Source organism: Ursus americanus, chromosome 16 (genome assembly GCF_024610735.1).
Source record: "Ursus americanus isolate L20-20 chromosome 16, mUrsAme1.1.p, whole genome shotgun sequence".
Taxonomy (NCBI): Eukaryota; Metazoa; Chordata; class Mammalia; order Carnivora; family Ursidae; genus Ursus; species Ursus americanus.
This window is the reverse complement of record NC_142142.1, coordinates 53,682,856-53,698,272: the sequence shown is the minus strand read 5'-3', so window position 1 is coordinate 53,698,272 and position 15,417 is coordinate 53,682,856. Positions and strand designations below refer to the sequence as shown.

Here is a 15,417-nt window from a genome sequence, read left to right as displayed (position 1 = left end):
TGGAACCCTCTCTTAGGCAGGCCCTGCTGCCGGCTCTCCTAGCATTCTCCCCTTGGCCCGCGGCTCTGTGGGATGGAGACGGGCTGAGTTGCTCCTGCAGAGAATAGATACAGAAGGTGCTCTTAAGGAGCCCTGGTGTGCTTGGCTACAGCTGGAGACTGAGGGTGAGGAGGATGGAGTGTGGCATGTGTCTCTCCTGGCTGCCACGACTCTCCTGCTGTGTTCTAGGCGGGCTGGGGGGATGAAGGCCCATCTTGAGAATGAGGAGTTGGGCTGAAGCTCAGGCTTTACGTAGCTATGAAAGAGGCATTGGCCTTCCTCGAGAGGACTTCAGGGGCCACGGGACAGAGCCCAGCTCCGGGTTGGAGGTGCCCATGAAGCTCTTGTGCTGGGACTACCGTTAAAGATGAGAGGAGGGGTGCCTTGACCCCACATTAGATGGAGGCATTTCCTTAGCAGCACTGAGCAAACCCTTCTAAAACTAGGCCCTATGAAGAAAAGGAGAAATCAACAGGGCTTCTGCCATGATGTAGTTTATAGTCCAGAGCAGACAGAATCTATGACTTGTCAAACTTCCAGTAGCACAGAGACGGCTTGATGTATCTGGTTAGCTCGGTTCGACTAGCAAGGGTTGTGTGGTTGAGAATCAGTGAGAAGGAATGAGTCTTTCTAGTTACTTGTTAAAAGGTTCAGAATTTGCTTAGTTCTGATTTCTCATAATGATTCAGCTCCCTTGAGAACATAGCTAGAAACCTGCTAAAGGCTCATTTTTTCTTTGTCTTTTTGGACATAATGGAAAATCTGTTACATTCATGGTGGGTTTAGCCAGTGGGCCAGTGGGGGCCTGTGCTGCGACAGCAGCACTGTCGGCGGGGAGGGTGGGGGATGGTGGCTGAGAACCTGAGCCCACTCCCCAGGACTCTGGCGAGGACCTGATGGGTCCTCCAGCAAGCCTGGAATGGGGGTGCTTAGGCCATGCTGGAACTGGGTTACTTTCAAGACGCTGTTCAGCATTGTCGCTGCTTCTCAGGGAAGGGAGTGTGAAAACCAAGGGAGTATGCAGAAAGGTGCAAAGATGTCCCTAGCTGCCCTCCTTTCCTGTGCTGCCATGGAGGCTGGTGACCTCAGATGGCCATGAGCAGTTAGACCTCACGAAAAGACAAGACCAGACTGGGAAATTATGCGTGTGTGGCGAGGAAGACGGAGGTGGACAGAATTTCCATTTTAATCAAAATCTGTGGTATAATGTCACTGGAGCGGCGGTGGGGGACTGCGGTCTACAGAACAGAGAGACCGTGAGTTCGTACAAATGTACACTTTTGCTCGGAAACCAGTTGGACTTCTGTTCCCTCACTGGTCATTCTGCAGACTGTGCCGCAGAGAGTCTGCTGGTAGCCAAGTCTCTTGAACGCACTCAGATTCCTCTCCGCCATTTCCTTTTCCTGCAAGTTGGAAGCATCCACCTTTCCACATCCATCCCTTGGTGTTCTGAATGGTAATGGGGGACAGGAGCAAACCAGTGCTGGGCTCTAGTCAACTTCTAGTCTTGTGAAGTGCTCCCTTTTTGTCTTCTGAACTTCATGTGCTTTGCCCTTGTCTCTCTGCCAGTGGGGCAGGACCTTTGTCCTTGTACCGCGTATGGATCACATGGATGCGACACTCCCCTCTGCACCCTGTGTGGGGCACTGAGTTAGTGGGTCAGGTACAGGGCAATGTCCTCACCCCAAAGGCTAGACAAGATAGGGCATCTGTGACTCTGAAGGCTGGGCAATGTGTGGTAATGTGTGGCAGCAATGTGTGGTTCCAAAGAAAGGCTACTGATGGGTTCCAGAAGTCTCTTTTACTGAAAGAGAGACCACAAGTGAGTAAAGGAGGAAACTCAGGTTGTCTGGCTTAGAAGGTTTTAGAATGAGTAGACTTCTGGGATTGGGTGTCAGTTTTTGCTGAGGCTGTCGTAGCCTCACTTCCTCGGCATCGTGGGATATCACACAGTGGAATATGGCTCAGAAAGAATAATAGTGCCCCAAAGGGGATTCCTTGGAAGCTAGGTAAAAGGATAAAATTTAGGTTCCATAAAGGACCAAAACCTTAGAGATCACCCACATCACTTTATACCTGAAAAATGCAGAGAGGTTGTTATAGCATAATTTGTCCAAGGTCATAAAACAAGTTAATGGCCAAGTCAGGCTAAGGATCTGGGTCTTCTGGCTGCTCGCCTGGCATTCTCCCTGTAACCTGTTACCTCTGAAGTAAAGGGCAAGACGTATCACCTTTCACACTGTGCTGATCCAGTGGCCCAGAAAAGCCACTTTTCACCGTTTGCCGGGCAAATCCATTCACATCCAGAAAAAAACCAGAAAGTGTTCATCGGGGTGTAGATCAAGAGATTTGGTCTGGAACCTCCAGGGAGAAGAGATGGGAGTCCAAGGGTGTGGTTGGGGATACTTATCCTGGTGGTGGCTGCTGATACTGGAAGACTGGCTAAGCCAGTGTCCTTGGGGAAAACAAATCTGAGTGGGTGTCAGTCCTCCTGTCAGCCATCCCCCTGGGAAGTCGGCTCCCCTGGAAGCTAAGAAATCACTAGGGAAGAAAAGATGACCATGAATGAGGTGGAAACCCATCCACTGCCACCCACCACGCCCGACCGTGCTGTGTACAAGAGGTGCCCCTGCTGAACCATTTGTGAGGTGAGCTTCTGCTGCTCCGTCTGCCATGCCTGGGTAAGTGACAGGAAGGCTGTCTACATGTGTGGACATGTACACAGACACACTCAGTTGCCTGGGCGCACGTCTAAAAGCATGGAACGCCCAGAAGGCTCTTAGGACATGTCCCAGTGTCCAGCATTGTGAAATATATTTGAAGTTAAGAATGTTCAGTTAAAATGTTCTGTACTGTTACTATTTCTCAATTGGGTTGGATCAGCCATGGCCAGCAGTGAGATAATGTGGGGGTGGGGCACACTACAGTGTCAGGGATGAGGGTGTGTGTGTGTGTATGTGTGTGTGTGTGTGTGTATGATTGAGAAATTATTTGTTGCCTTTGGCAAGGAGGTAAAGGGAAAGCGAGCAAACAAAACACCGTGATTGAGAAAGAGTTCCGTGAAGGGGCCTGGGCGTGTGGACACGGCATGCGATCTTCAAGCCCCTGTGGCCCATAGACTGTGACACTCGGGAGGCTCACCTGGGGGCCCGCGTGGTTCTGACTTACCACTGGGTTCTCATTCCGGGATTTGGAAGGTGGTGGCGGTCGGTATAGCTGTGGTGACCTGGGCTCCGAGGCTCAGCTCTGGGTACTGCTGGCTTGAATACAGAGTACTTCCTCTCTGCACCCAGGGTTATATCAGCGTCCGTACCAGCCATCTTCCAACCTTCTACTGTGGTCTCGGCCCATCACCGTCTGATTGCAATAGGTCGTAGATCTCAGGGAGCCTCGTAGGCTCTATTCTGCCCTACCTCCATCAGCTCCTGCCTCTGGCTGCCATTGCCTGCCCTGTTCCTCAGGGCAAGGCACAGAGACGGGCGTTGAGGTGGGTCCCGGATCCGGCAGTGGCAAGTAAGGGCCTGAGAACAGGAGTGTGGGTGGGAAGAAAGTCAGCGTTCCGGGCCAGATGGCCCACACGCCAGCCAGCAGCTCCGAGCCTCAGCGGCCCACAGCACACAGACCTTCTTCCCTGGGCCCAGCTCTCCGCTAGCCTGCCTGCCTCCCTGATCTGACCCAGCTCCACCGCTGGCCTCTGCCAGAGCAGGGGGCCTGGTGGGAAAGGCCAGGTCGGAGTTGGGATAAGGGCACTGCTGCAGGCTGGGTTTGTGGCCACGTATGAGTGGGACCTCTGTCTTCCTGGGGTGATCCTGTGTGTCACGCCTAACTCACAGAGCTGCAGTGTTGGGAAGCTGACATAGGTGTGCGAGAGTACTCGGAAAGCCCCAAATGACATTTGTAGAATGGTGTTACTCAGTTTTCGTGCACTCTTTCTTTCTGTCGGGGCTCAACCTCTGGCCAAAAACAGAGGGAAGACCCTTAGCACTGGGACTCTGGGGAAGGGCGTGCATGCTGGGGCCTCACCGCAGTTCTCAGAACATCGGGATGTGTCCATGAAGCCAGTGAGTCCTTCCCCAGTGGCTCAGAGCCTACTATGTGCCCGTCACTGCAGTGGGAGGGGGGATACGAGAGAGGAAGGGGACAGGCGCGGGCCTCCTGAGTCTGGCCATGTCACGGGGGAGCGGGGCACGTGCACGGTTGCAGCACAGTGAGGCCTGATGTGACCGAGGTAAGCAGAGGCCTGGTGGCCTCCACGTGTGGTCAGTGCTGGCTCACCAGTGCCCATCCCGCGATGTCTCCTTCTCACCCTGAAATTGGATCTGGCTTTTTTTCCTTGTTCTCTGTGCCAGTGGGTAATGCGGTAGGAAGTGTCCTGTTGTTTAGCTCTTGGACAAGCCCAGGAGTATACTCCTCCTTGGCAGCGGGCCATGGGGAGAGGGGCGCTAGGCCATCTGAGCACAGAGGGATGTCTCCATCAATGCCCATGAGCAGCAGCCGTGCCTGCCTTCTCCCTCCCTTGTGCTCACCTCCCGGAGGGGTGGCTACAGAGCCCCCAGGTGTGGGTGGGCTTGCCTTCCAGCCAGCCAGAGCAGCCCCAACCTATCTTCTCCTCTCCCTACAGGAAGCTGCACAGTGGCATGAAGACGTACGGGTGTGAGCTCTGCGGAAAGCGGTTCCTGGATAGTTTGCGACTGAGAATGCACTTACTGGCTCATTCAGGTAGGCGATGCTGCCCTGACTGGCCCATTGAGCACAGGCTACAGCCTCTGGTCCGCCCTCATCCCTGCTCAGAGCACGGATGTCCCCGCTGCCAGCCGGGGCCTTTGGGCCACCACGTCCCAGGGATGCTCCCTCCAGGTTCATGGAGCAGAGGGCCCATCCTGATGGTGTGACTGTCTGCACGAACCCATCCTTCTGTTCTCTTGGGTTTCCCAGAGCACTGCTGGCACCCAGTGCCCTGTGTGGTGGACCTTCCAGAGTAGACGACAGTTTCAGCAGCATGACAGTAGTGGCATTTGGTTCTCGAGGTCTCATGAACCTGACTCTTGGGTTCACATTATGCAGGAGCCTTTCACTGAATAGAAACAGAAAGGTTGGAACACAGACCTAGTTACAGCGTGCTGTCTTTTGCAAGTTAGTTTTATCCCTTTCTAGTGGGGTCAGTTGTGTGGCCATGGGGAGTTTCGCCTGTGTTTGGGCAAAGCTGCCCTGCCCCGTGAGGCGTGGGAAGTGGAGAAGCACCTGACATCCAGCCTACCTGGGTGTTCCTGGTGGAGGGAAGGACATCTGATGGGGCTGCTTTGAGGCCAAGGGTCGCCTGGGTTCAGTTGTAGAGGCCTCCAGCCTTCCCTGCGGGGCCAGCGCTCTCTTGCTTCCGATTTTCTTGCCTTCCAACCTTGGAGTCCCTTTCTGGGGGAGAGGTGAGGGCCGTGTAGCCCTCCAGCATCTGCGGAATGCGCATGGGCCTTGGGGTTAGGCAGATGTTCAGACCTGCTCTGTAGTATGTCCTGTGTGACCTTGGGCACATCTGTCTCCCGAACCCTGTTTCCTCACTGGGGAGGTACAGGTGCCACCTAGCCAGCTCGTAGAATCCGGTGACAGAGCATATGTCACAGGCTTCTGCAGTACGCACCCCAGCATACAGGTGGCGTTCAGGAAATGTTGACTGCTTCTGTCTCACCTTCTTTCACCCCAGTTCCGAAGTTGTGACTCTGGGGCGTGTTCCCGTCACTTTACTCCAGAAGCTTCTATCTGGCAGCCTGTTCACGGTCTGCCCTCACATTGCCCAGACAGTCGTGCAAATGCTATTTGGTGTGTTTTATGCTTCAGCCCACCATGGTCTTGCTGCAAAGTCGGTGTGGCTCTGCACGGCATGGAAGGCTCTCTCCCTGGCCTTCATAGCGCCTCCTAAAGTTCCCTAATCCCTTCTTTCTTTCCATCCTTCCCCCTTCCAGATCCGGGGGTTGTGCCCCGTGAGGTGGCTATCTGTCTCAGCATGTGTAATCTGTCCCCACATCTTTGTGTGTTCCGTTCCTCTTCCCCGTGGGGTCATCCACTCCTACACCTTGTTCCCCTGCACCATCCTCGTCCTGCCCACCTCTCCCACATTGTGCTGGAGTCCTGAGTCCAAACCCCCTTGTGTCTAGCCTCTGCTTGGTACGCATGGACTCCCTTTTTTCAATTTTTATAGAATGCACCTTGTATCTTTTTGCTTCCCTTCAGTTTTGTAGGTCGTTTGGGGTTCAGTGTGGGGTTTCAAAGCTGACTGCGAGCCAGCTTGGCCACCCCCCAAGTGCAGAGAGTGGGTCTTAGGTTTTATGTGCTCCCTGCTGTGGGCCCTGTGTGGTCTCTAACTGTGTGGTGCTGGACACCTCCATGCGGGTAATGCACTTCTCAGCCTGTGGTTAAAGCTTCCTTGCCCACTCCGGAACTTGGCTCAGTGAACGTCCTTTCTCCTTACTCCTTCCTTGAGTCCAACGCTCTAGCCAGACTCATCTATTTGTTGGTCTGTGCTCTGTGTAGACGGACACAGCTTACTTTCTGAGCTCTGTGGCTTTGTTCACCCCATTCCCTCTGCTTGGAATAATGCTTCCCTAGTCTTGCCAGATTGTCTAAGGTCCCTTATGGAATGCCATCCTCCACCTTTCCCCACCTTCAGCCAGGAGCTGTCATATCTTCTTCTGGTTGTCCGTATGTCTTTATCTGAAGCGCTCTGGGCACAGTCTTTCCTCTTTGTGCTCCGGTTATTTATGGACTTGTCTTATCTCCCCTACTTGGGAGTCAGGGATAGAAATTGGGAAACCTGCCTGGTCTTGGGCAAGAAACATAAGCTTTTTTCATATCCTCATCTGTAAGATGGGAGCACTTAACCCTCCCTCAGAGATATTGTGAGGCTCCCATCAGACCCTTAGCACTGGGCCTGACTCATGATCGGCTCTCAGGAAATAGAATTTCCCTCTCCCTAGTTCCTCTGATAGACTGGAAGCTAGTGGGGGCAGGGTCTGTCCGCAGTATGTGCAGCACATTGCCTGGCACGTTGCTCGAGTCGGTAGGTACAGGTCAGATGAACAAGTGCAGCTGGGAGAACGTGTCAGGGGAGCTCCAGTCTCCCCCTGGGTCCCTCCTGCAATAGGAATGGTATAGACCATCTCCCAGGGGCTCACTGGGGGGCAGCCAGGGCCAGCCTTGGCTGCATTGGTGGCGCCAGTGGAAACGGCAGATGGGGAGGCACTGCTTACACACGTGCAGGGGGGCCCAGAGCCCCCGTTCAGACAAGGTGAGTGGCTTTGCACCACCCCTCTGGAGCCAGCCGCTGCCTGAGGTCGTGCACTCCCATCCTGGCTGAGATGCCACTGCTGGGTCCTACGGTCTCCATCCGATGCTCCAGCAGCTTTGGGAGCCGGGTCCTGTGTCCCTCCCTAGGCTCTCTCCTCCATACCTCTCTTACTCAACACTGATGTCTGATTGTGCTGAGTGACTTGCCTCTCTGAAATGCACTTGCCAATGCCCTTGGAAAAGAGGATTTGGTGACGGGGGAGGTGTGAGGGTCATAATCATGCTTTAATTCACCTTTGCAGATCGCTCTGATACTTCTGTTCTCTGTGGCTGCTTTCTGTTGTCCCGCATACCTCTCACCCCTGTGCTGGGATGTCTTGAAAAGAAAATAGCAACAAGGGCTTAGAGAGGCTAGACCACTTCCTGAGCTGTTCGCACCCCCTGAGAAGCAGCGATGGCCCCCAGAGGGGTCAGGGTTACAGGGCTGGGCCGGCTGTGCCAGGCGTTCTCTCGGATGCCAAGGGCAGAAGCAGGATTCTACACATTCCGACTCCTCTCCCAGTTGCACGATCACAGAACCCTGTGATGTTTTAGAGGAGACCTCGGTTAGATGACGCAAGGGATTTTCTTGCTGCTGGGTTTTGAAGGCTCCCTGCTGGGAGCCGACAGCAAGAAGGGCCCCTGAGGGTGGGCAGTGCCGACCCACTTTACAGACTGTCAGCAAGGGTTGGAGCTGCCCTGTGGAGCCTGAAAGAACAAGTGGTGCTCCAGAACCCTGAGGACCATTTTTTTTTTTTCCTTAAAGGGGCAGGTCCTGGAGAAGTGAGCCTGGGATCTGGGTGTGGGTCACAGTGCCCCTGGCTTCCCCTAAATGTTGTTGCCGCCCTTGGGCAGGTACATTCCTGCTGTTTTCTTCTGCTCCGCCGAGCTGAACTGCGCTCCTCGCTCACTTCCTTGCTCGGCGAGCTGGCTGCCCCCACCCCCTCTTGGCTAGCGTGGCCTGTGTTTGTTATTGTAGTCCTGGCACCGGGCCAGGCCTGGCTGGGAGCCAGCCTTGTGGGTACAGTGTGTACAGTGAGTGCTGAGCCAAGTTTGTCATCATACACGATTAATTTTTTTTTTTTCTAATCTGGTAGGGGTGGGGTGAAGGAGGAGGCAAGACAGGAGTTTCTCGATGCTTGAGAACAGGCCATGCTGAATCTGCGGAGATGTTCTTTAGGAAAGGATGAGACGCTCTCGCTTGTTTCTCCTTCTGGGCTCAGCCCCCTTTCTCACGTTGTCTTCCTGTGCTCTGCACTTCCCTGTCCAAGGAAATCAGCCCGTAGGAGGCCGACGATGTGAGGTTTTATTTTCAGTGACAAGAATACTAAATTTACACTCCTAAATCAGTTTTCATTGTGTTGAAATTGACAATTTGTTTAATTAGAAGTTTGCCCTGTAGGAGGCCCTTCTTAGAGACAGTTCTTTCTTTCTCTTCATCTCTCTCTCTCTGTTTTTTTTTCCTTTTTTTCCCCTTTTTTAAGACCCTAAATTGTAGTAGTGAATGTTCAGTTTAATTGAAGTTTTTATTTCGATTTGAATGCATTAACTAATCAAGTGTTTATGAGATATACCTGATGATAACAATAAGTTTAAATTAACAAACAATAACCTAGCTCATTAACTAATGAGATTGATCTGGCCACACCCTGCATTCTCCCGGGTGGGTTTGGGAAAAGAAGATCAGGTGGGAAGAGTGACCACCTGGGATGCTTTGCAAAGCTACTCCTTCTAGAACGAGAACATGGGGGTGCAGGATTGTGGAGTGAGCAGGGCAGGAATCCGAGCCCCTCCACGTCCTAGGATCACTCTGACGTCTCCCTCCCCACCCCTTGCAGCCCCATCCCTTGTTGGGGATTGGTCCCCAAGCATCTACCACCTGCTGTCTCCTTGCCACTCCTTATTCTCATTTAAGTGGTGACTCCTTGCTCTGGGATGTGCATGCAGAACCCATAGACCCAGGCGGTGACTCGGGTTGGTTCTGGATTTGCTGGTGTAAGGTTTCCCATTAGGTAGGATTTCCCACAGCTTGGCTCCAGTCCTGGTGGATTAGAAGTGAGCATGCCCAGAATGGCTTGCCCCTGTTTTTGACTTGACTGCATGCTATTTAGAGGTTCCCATGTTTCTGTGGGCTGCCTCTATTCTGGGAGTGTCATTCATTTTTGCAGCCAGTGGACATTCACTAAGCGCTGAGTGTGCCTCAGGTTCTGTGGACTTAGCACTGGAGAGAGCTTACGACATCCCTGCCCTCAAGGAGCTTACGTCCAGTAGGAGAGAGACTTGATTATAAAGTCACGGTCAAAGACATCAGTGTGCACAGAGCACCAGGAGGAACTCACAGGGGGAGGGTGTCTCTTCTAGAGGGTGGTAGAACTTAAAATGCCTGCCAAGAATGGAATTTTGAAAGGAACTGGTAGGGGAGAGACCCGGGCCACCATGGTGACATGCATTGTAGCTGGGGTGTGCGGGCTAGGTCGGGGTGGGGGGAGAGAGGACAGGCTTTGGAAGGGAGGGACGAGGCAGGACTGTGGGCCTCGGTAGCAAGGTGCCCTGCATTTTTACCTGCAGCAGCGGAGAGCCACTGAAGGCCTGAATGAGGGAGTGACACTTGGGTTTTTTTTTTTTTCTTGGAAAGGATGGACTGTGGGTTTTTTGATGTACACTAGCCTGGAGTATAGGATTTCTCAGGCCCCCTTGGAGGAGCGGCGTGCCTGACGATCTTGGGGCGTGGTTGGAGGGTAGATAGGCCCATGCCTCTAGCCCTGGCTAGGGGTGGCCTTTCTTTGGGAATTCAGTCCTAGCAGGGGTCAGTCCCCTGTACTCAACCCTCCTGCCTTTCTCCGGGCGCTGTGAGCCATGCCTGTTGAGAAATCTCCCCTGATACCAGTCTCTTCCCCATGTCAGAGCCCCCCGTAAGGAATATGGTCTTTGGCCGATGGATTTTCTGATTCCAGTGGCAGCATGGGGTGGGCAGGGCATATCATCGGGGGCCTGGGTCATCCGTCTGGCAAGAAAAGGACTGGAGGGGTTGGGGCTGGAAACCAGGTTGGTTCTCTCGTGCTTTCCCCTGTCCTGATCCAGTGGAAGGGAAAGAAATTACAAGATGGCAAAGATCTATGGATTGTACTTGTTCCTTTTTTTTTTTTTTTTTTGGAACACTTAGCTTTGGGGTTCAGGGTCTTTCTTCCCAAAGACAGGGAACATGGGGGAAGCCTGGTAGCTGGACAGTTCCCTGAGGTGGCGAGGTGTGGTCCCCATGCTGAGGATGGGAGAGGCGTCTTAGGGTTTCAGGGTGGCCTCTCAGGACCTGCTGCTTGCTTCTGGCACCTCTGAGCACGAGACTGGGGGTGATCCAGGCAGATCTGACCCGTGGTCAGTTCGTCCCCTCTCTGCCTGCTCTCCAGTGAATGTCCCAGTCTGTTCTTCAGGTTCACTCTCTGCCACTGGGCCAAACCAGGAGATGACCCAGAAGAAACTTCCTCAGGACCCTTACCTCCCTCAACACGCCTGCAGAGGCGGACACCGGGGAGGTCTGGGGGCAGAGCACAGAGAGGGTCAGCCGGGGGCGGCTCGGGGGCCCACTGCCTTCCCTTCGGTCTGTGTGGGTGATGGGGTTTGGACAGAGGGGAAGAGGGGAAAAGCAGCCACTTTCCCCAGCTCGCTCTTGAACACTCTGCTCTCCCCCCCCCCCCCCCCGCTCTGAATTTGGCCTGCTTCCCGAACTTTTTCCCAGAGTGGTGTCGTCACCGGCCTGCCGGCAGGTCTGGATGTTCTGCCAGCATTCCAGAGAGTTTATGATCGCTTGCAGATGTGCCTCCAAGAACACACTGTACCCAAAGCAGAAATTAATGCAGGCTTGACTGCTGTCCAAGCCCATCCACGGGAGAGAGGAAAAAGAAAACAAAAACTGTTTAATGCTGTTTATAAATTATACACTGGCTGATGAAAAATACATTTCTTCCCCCCTCTGCCCCCTTCCTCACCAGCCCCCCGCCCCCGCCCCTTCTTGCGTTCTGCCTCAGGAGCCTAAACGGAGACCAGAAGAATATGGTTTTGCTTTTTAGCTCCTGTTTTGGCTGGGATCCGAAACCCTGCTGCTGATTCACAGCCAGGGTATTTTTCCCCTTTACCTGATGAAATATACTGATTTTTCCAGCCCAGATGGGGTGCTTTTGGTTTTGTCGTCTGGGTTCGTTTTTGTTTTTTGTTGTTTTTTTTTTTTTTTCCGGCTAGGGGTTGTGTTTACAGCAAGTGACAGGTCCTGTGATAGCACAGGGTGTGATGCCCAGGGGCAGGTAAAGCCCCACATCTGTCCACCTCGGTGCTGCTGGGTGTGCGTGCCTGGGCTCCCCAGCCCCGAAGACAGCACGTCGGGCCAGCCCCACAGAGGAAGTTCGCAAAGTTCATTGCAGGTCATTGTATTAAACAGTGTTGTACCACGTCTCTCCCACCCCTGCACCTCCAGCCCCTGTGTGAAGAGGGGTTCACATATCCCTCCCCCCAAATACACATGTCTCTCTCTCCATATGGTGCCTTAGCAGGGGTTTGGGAAGCTCGTTGCATCTACCCCTCTGGATTCCAGCCTCTCCCCCTCTGCTCAAGTCCCCCATCCCAATTTATTCTATAAATTCGCTTCCACATTATGTCTATCCATTTACATGGCTTTTGTGTTTTTTAATACTGCTAATGTTTATCATTTGCCCAACAGGCTCGACAGATTTTGCTTCCTGTAGAGCACTGAGCTTTAGAGCCCCCTCGTTGCTAAGTAGCAGTCTCCCTGTACTGTAATGGGCTGATTTTGTATTCCGTTCAGCGCTGTATCTTATTTTTGTATGCAAGACAAAGTGTTTTGATGGAGGACGATTGCAGCAGTGTCTGGAGGCTGTTTGGAGTTTTATGGGCTGTACAGTACACTGTGTGCTCTCCGAACAGAACACAGGCTGTTGAATTTTGGATTGGATTTGTCATTTTTCCCCCCTCAGAGAGGAGCCTGTCAGATAGAACATTACTTTAAGGGTGGAGGAAAGAAAGTGGAAATTATGTAATAACCTTTTTCTCTCTCTCTCCCTCCCTCTCTCTCTCTGTGTTTCTCTCTGTCTCTGATTTTTTTGCCCCCAGAATAGGGTGGTTTCTCCCCCACGCACGCCCTCCCACCACCCTGTGATCTTGTAGCCAGGCTGGGCGATGATATTCCCCTGGGGAAGTGAATGCCCCTAGAGAGGAGGATGTGGGGGCTCCCTGTCTGTCTCGTTTATGCTCCTCCTCTCTCCTTTTCCGTTACCTGCTCCTTCCATCCTTCCTGAATTCTAAGCTGTTTTGCTGGCCCTTGCTTTGGTCTGAGGATAACTAGATGCTGGGGTTGTAGGTAGGGGAGGAAGTTGGCATGGGGCAATGCTGCTTTCCTATTTCTAGGGCCCTCTCACCTGCCTTTTGCTTCCCAGATGTGCCCCCCCCCCCCATCGAGCTTTGTGGGCGGTTGGCCACTGCTCTCCTCCGTGGCCCTCACCCCCGGCCCTCCAGCCTCTGTGCTTGGGCCCGCTTTGTGGGCCTGCGTTCCCACTGAGCTACTTCCTGCGGTCCTTCTCAGCGCCCTCTTCTGGGCTCTCTGTGGTGGCCAGGGGCCGCGTTTCAGTGTGACTCTCTTCTCCCCTTCCGTGCCCCGCAGTCTCCTCTCACTCCATCTCTTTGTCCCTGTCCTCACGGCTGTGTTGGCCTCAGCCCTGTCCTGATGCTTCTCTGTATTTTCTGTGTTCCTTCTTAGGTCTTCATCTGTCTTTGTGTCCATCTGTCTTGGTTGGTCTTTCTCTCTCTCGCTCCTCAAAACTTCTTAGCTTGGAAGTTGGGTGGGGTTGGGGTGGGGAACAACACTTGCCACCGGCCAAGAAGGCCTGGGGAGGACTCCTGAGCAAGTGCCCAGAGAGTGCTCTCAGAACCTGGAACCTTGTGTGCTCCTTCCCTGGCCTCTCAGGGAGCAGCAGGGGCCTCCTCTGGCTTCTCTTCCGCTCTTCCCGGGTCCCTGGATGTTTTCTCAGGTTGAGCTGAGCATGGGCCAGCGGGTGAGCAGGGTTTGCTTTTGCGAGGCCCACATTGGACGTTGCTGCTGAGAAGCACGTCTTGCTGGCGCCCGTTCTCAGAGATCTGTCCCAGGCACGTGGGTGCAGTGCCCGCTGGGCACCGTGTCGTTTGCGCACCCTCACGCACTGGTGACCTGGCGCAGTGCCTGGCCCACAGAGGGCTTCCGGTAAGTGTTTGTGGAGAAAGTGGACACCCTGTTGCTGACGTGTTCGTGTTTCTGGGGGCAGATCTCGGTTTGGTGGGGCCTGGCGCTTACACAATTTTGGGAGCCGTCTCTCAGGAGATGATGATTTTAAGGGTTAGAGCCCTTCCCGGGGAGTGGGCTGGTGCAAGGGTGGGGCCTGTGGCTTCAGCTTGATTTTATCTTCGTATATGCACTGGTGAAGCAAGCCCTCGGCGTTGCTCGCTTCAGAGGCACAGGCGTCTTTGGTCGGCCGTGAGGAGCGGCTGGTTGAGGGCCCCACAGGTGGAGCAGTGGAGTAGGGAGAGTCAAAGCTAAGGCCAGGAGGGTGACATCTGCTCCATTGTGGGGGCCCCCAGAACATGGCAGCCGTGGTCACAGGCCTCACGTTTGCATTCCACGAGGATCAGGACAAATCCTCCTGCCTTTGGTAAATAAATGGTCTCTGGTCACAGTGGACCTGGATTTCATGTTCTGTGGATTCCCCGTTCTCTTCTCCAGGCGGCTGGGTGGTAGGGTCGGAGAGTAAGTCCCACTCACTCAGCGCCGCCAGGGAGATCAAAGCCCACGGGAGCATCCCGGCCTCCAAACCAGCCTTCAGGGACTGTCCGTGAAATGACAGGACAAGCACCCTTTTCCTAGTGCCTCCATCTGCTTGGGTCTGTGGCTTTGGTTCTCCCGCTTCCCTGGGCAGTAGAGTTGTGTCTGCCTGGGGCAGAGCACTGGTTCTCTTATGGAGCACACACACGTGCGTGTGTCTAGGAAGGAACCACAAGGGTGAGGGGTCCTGGAGGTGATGGGAAGTATACATAAGGCTCTGGGAGTCCCTTCTTTGGAGCTTCCAGACTCACCAGTTGGTTAGGGTCAGTGGAGAAAGTAGGATGGGACAATTCTTTGGGAAGGGCTCTATTTACTCCTTGCAGGGTGCCGAAAAGCTGCAGTTAAGTTCCCAGAAACCAGGGGCATTTGTGTGTGTGTGTGTGTGCGTGCGTGTGTATGTGAGAAAAAAGAGATTGAGAAGAAGCGTTTACATGAAATACTCAAAATTGTTCCTTTGCTGTAATGGGCCCACACAGACCATTACCTTGCAGATTTAAAAACTAAATGAGCTCATCATATCTAGTGACTTCTACCGACATTCATGCTTGATTGCAAAGCCTGTGTTACCTCTGCATTTGAACTTCATAATTGGTTATGAATTCTTGAATGTTGGTGGTGTGATTCCCCCTCTCGGGTTCGGCCCCGAGCACGTCGGTTCTGTGGGATGGATGGGCATGTTTCTCAACAGGACCCCACTGAAGAACCTTTTCATTTTAAAAATAGCCCTGTGCCCTCTAGGGCCGAGTCTGGAGTTTCTGAGGAATCCAGTGGGCCGAAGCGGGGGCATGGGTTGACTTTGGAGGGGGCTGACGTTTTGCATTTTTTTAATTTAATAATTGGAGTTTCATGTGAATGATTCTGTGTGCCGTGCAGTACTCTGCATTTTCAAAACTGTCTCTTCCACTTCGGGTAAAGGAAGGGAGGGAAGAAGTACCAGCAGCAGCATTCTGTGGGCAGAGGAAGAAAACAAGAGAATGGGGCAGAGAACGGGCTAAATTTAAAATTGTAATTGGCTGACTTCCACTGGCTTGCGGGTGTTTTAATGACTCATAATAACTTCATTTAAAACCAGCTGAGCAGAAAATAGATTGGAGAGGAGCCTCGGGCCATTATGGATTTGTTTTTTTTGACAAGCTCGGTTTTGAGCAGCCAGGAAGGCTCTCAGAGAGGGCTTGGCTGTGTTCTCTCTCTCTCTCTCTCTCTCTCTG

At 53.3% G+C, this 15,417-nt stretch overlaps 1 protein-coding gene across 3 annotated transcripts in view; it reads left to right on the top strand.

The window, feature by feature from the left end:
- The window catches only part of ZBTB16 (zinc finger and BTB domain containing 16), a 183,185-nt gene that overhangs the window by 87,885 nt on the left and 79,883 nt on the right, over nt 1-15,417 (top strand). For all 3 annotated transcript variants that reach the window (XM_045797815.2, XM_087868421.1, XM_087868422.1), the window contains exon 3: nt 4,661-4,758. In XM_045797815.2, coding sequence (XP_045653771.2) covers nt 4,661-4,758 — 98 coding nt within the window. The remainder of the gene's footprint in view (nt 1-4,660; nt 4,759-15,417) is intronic.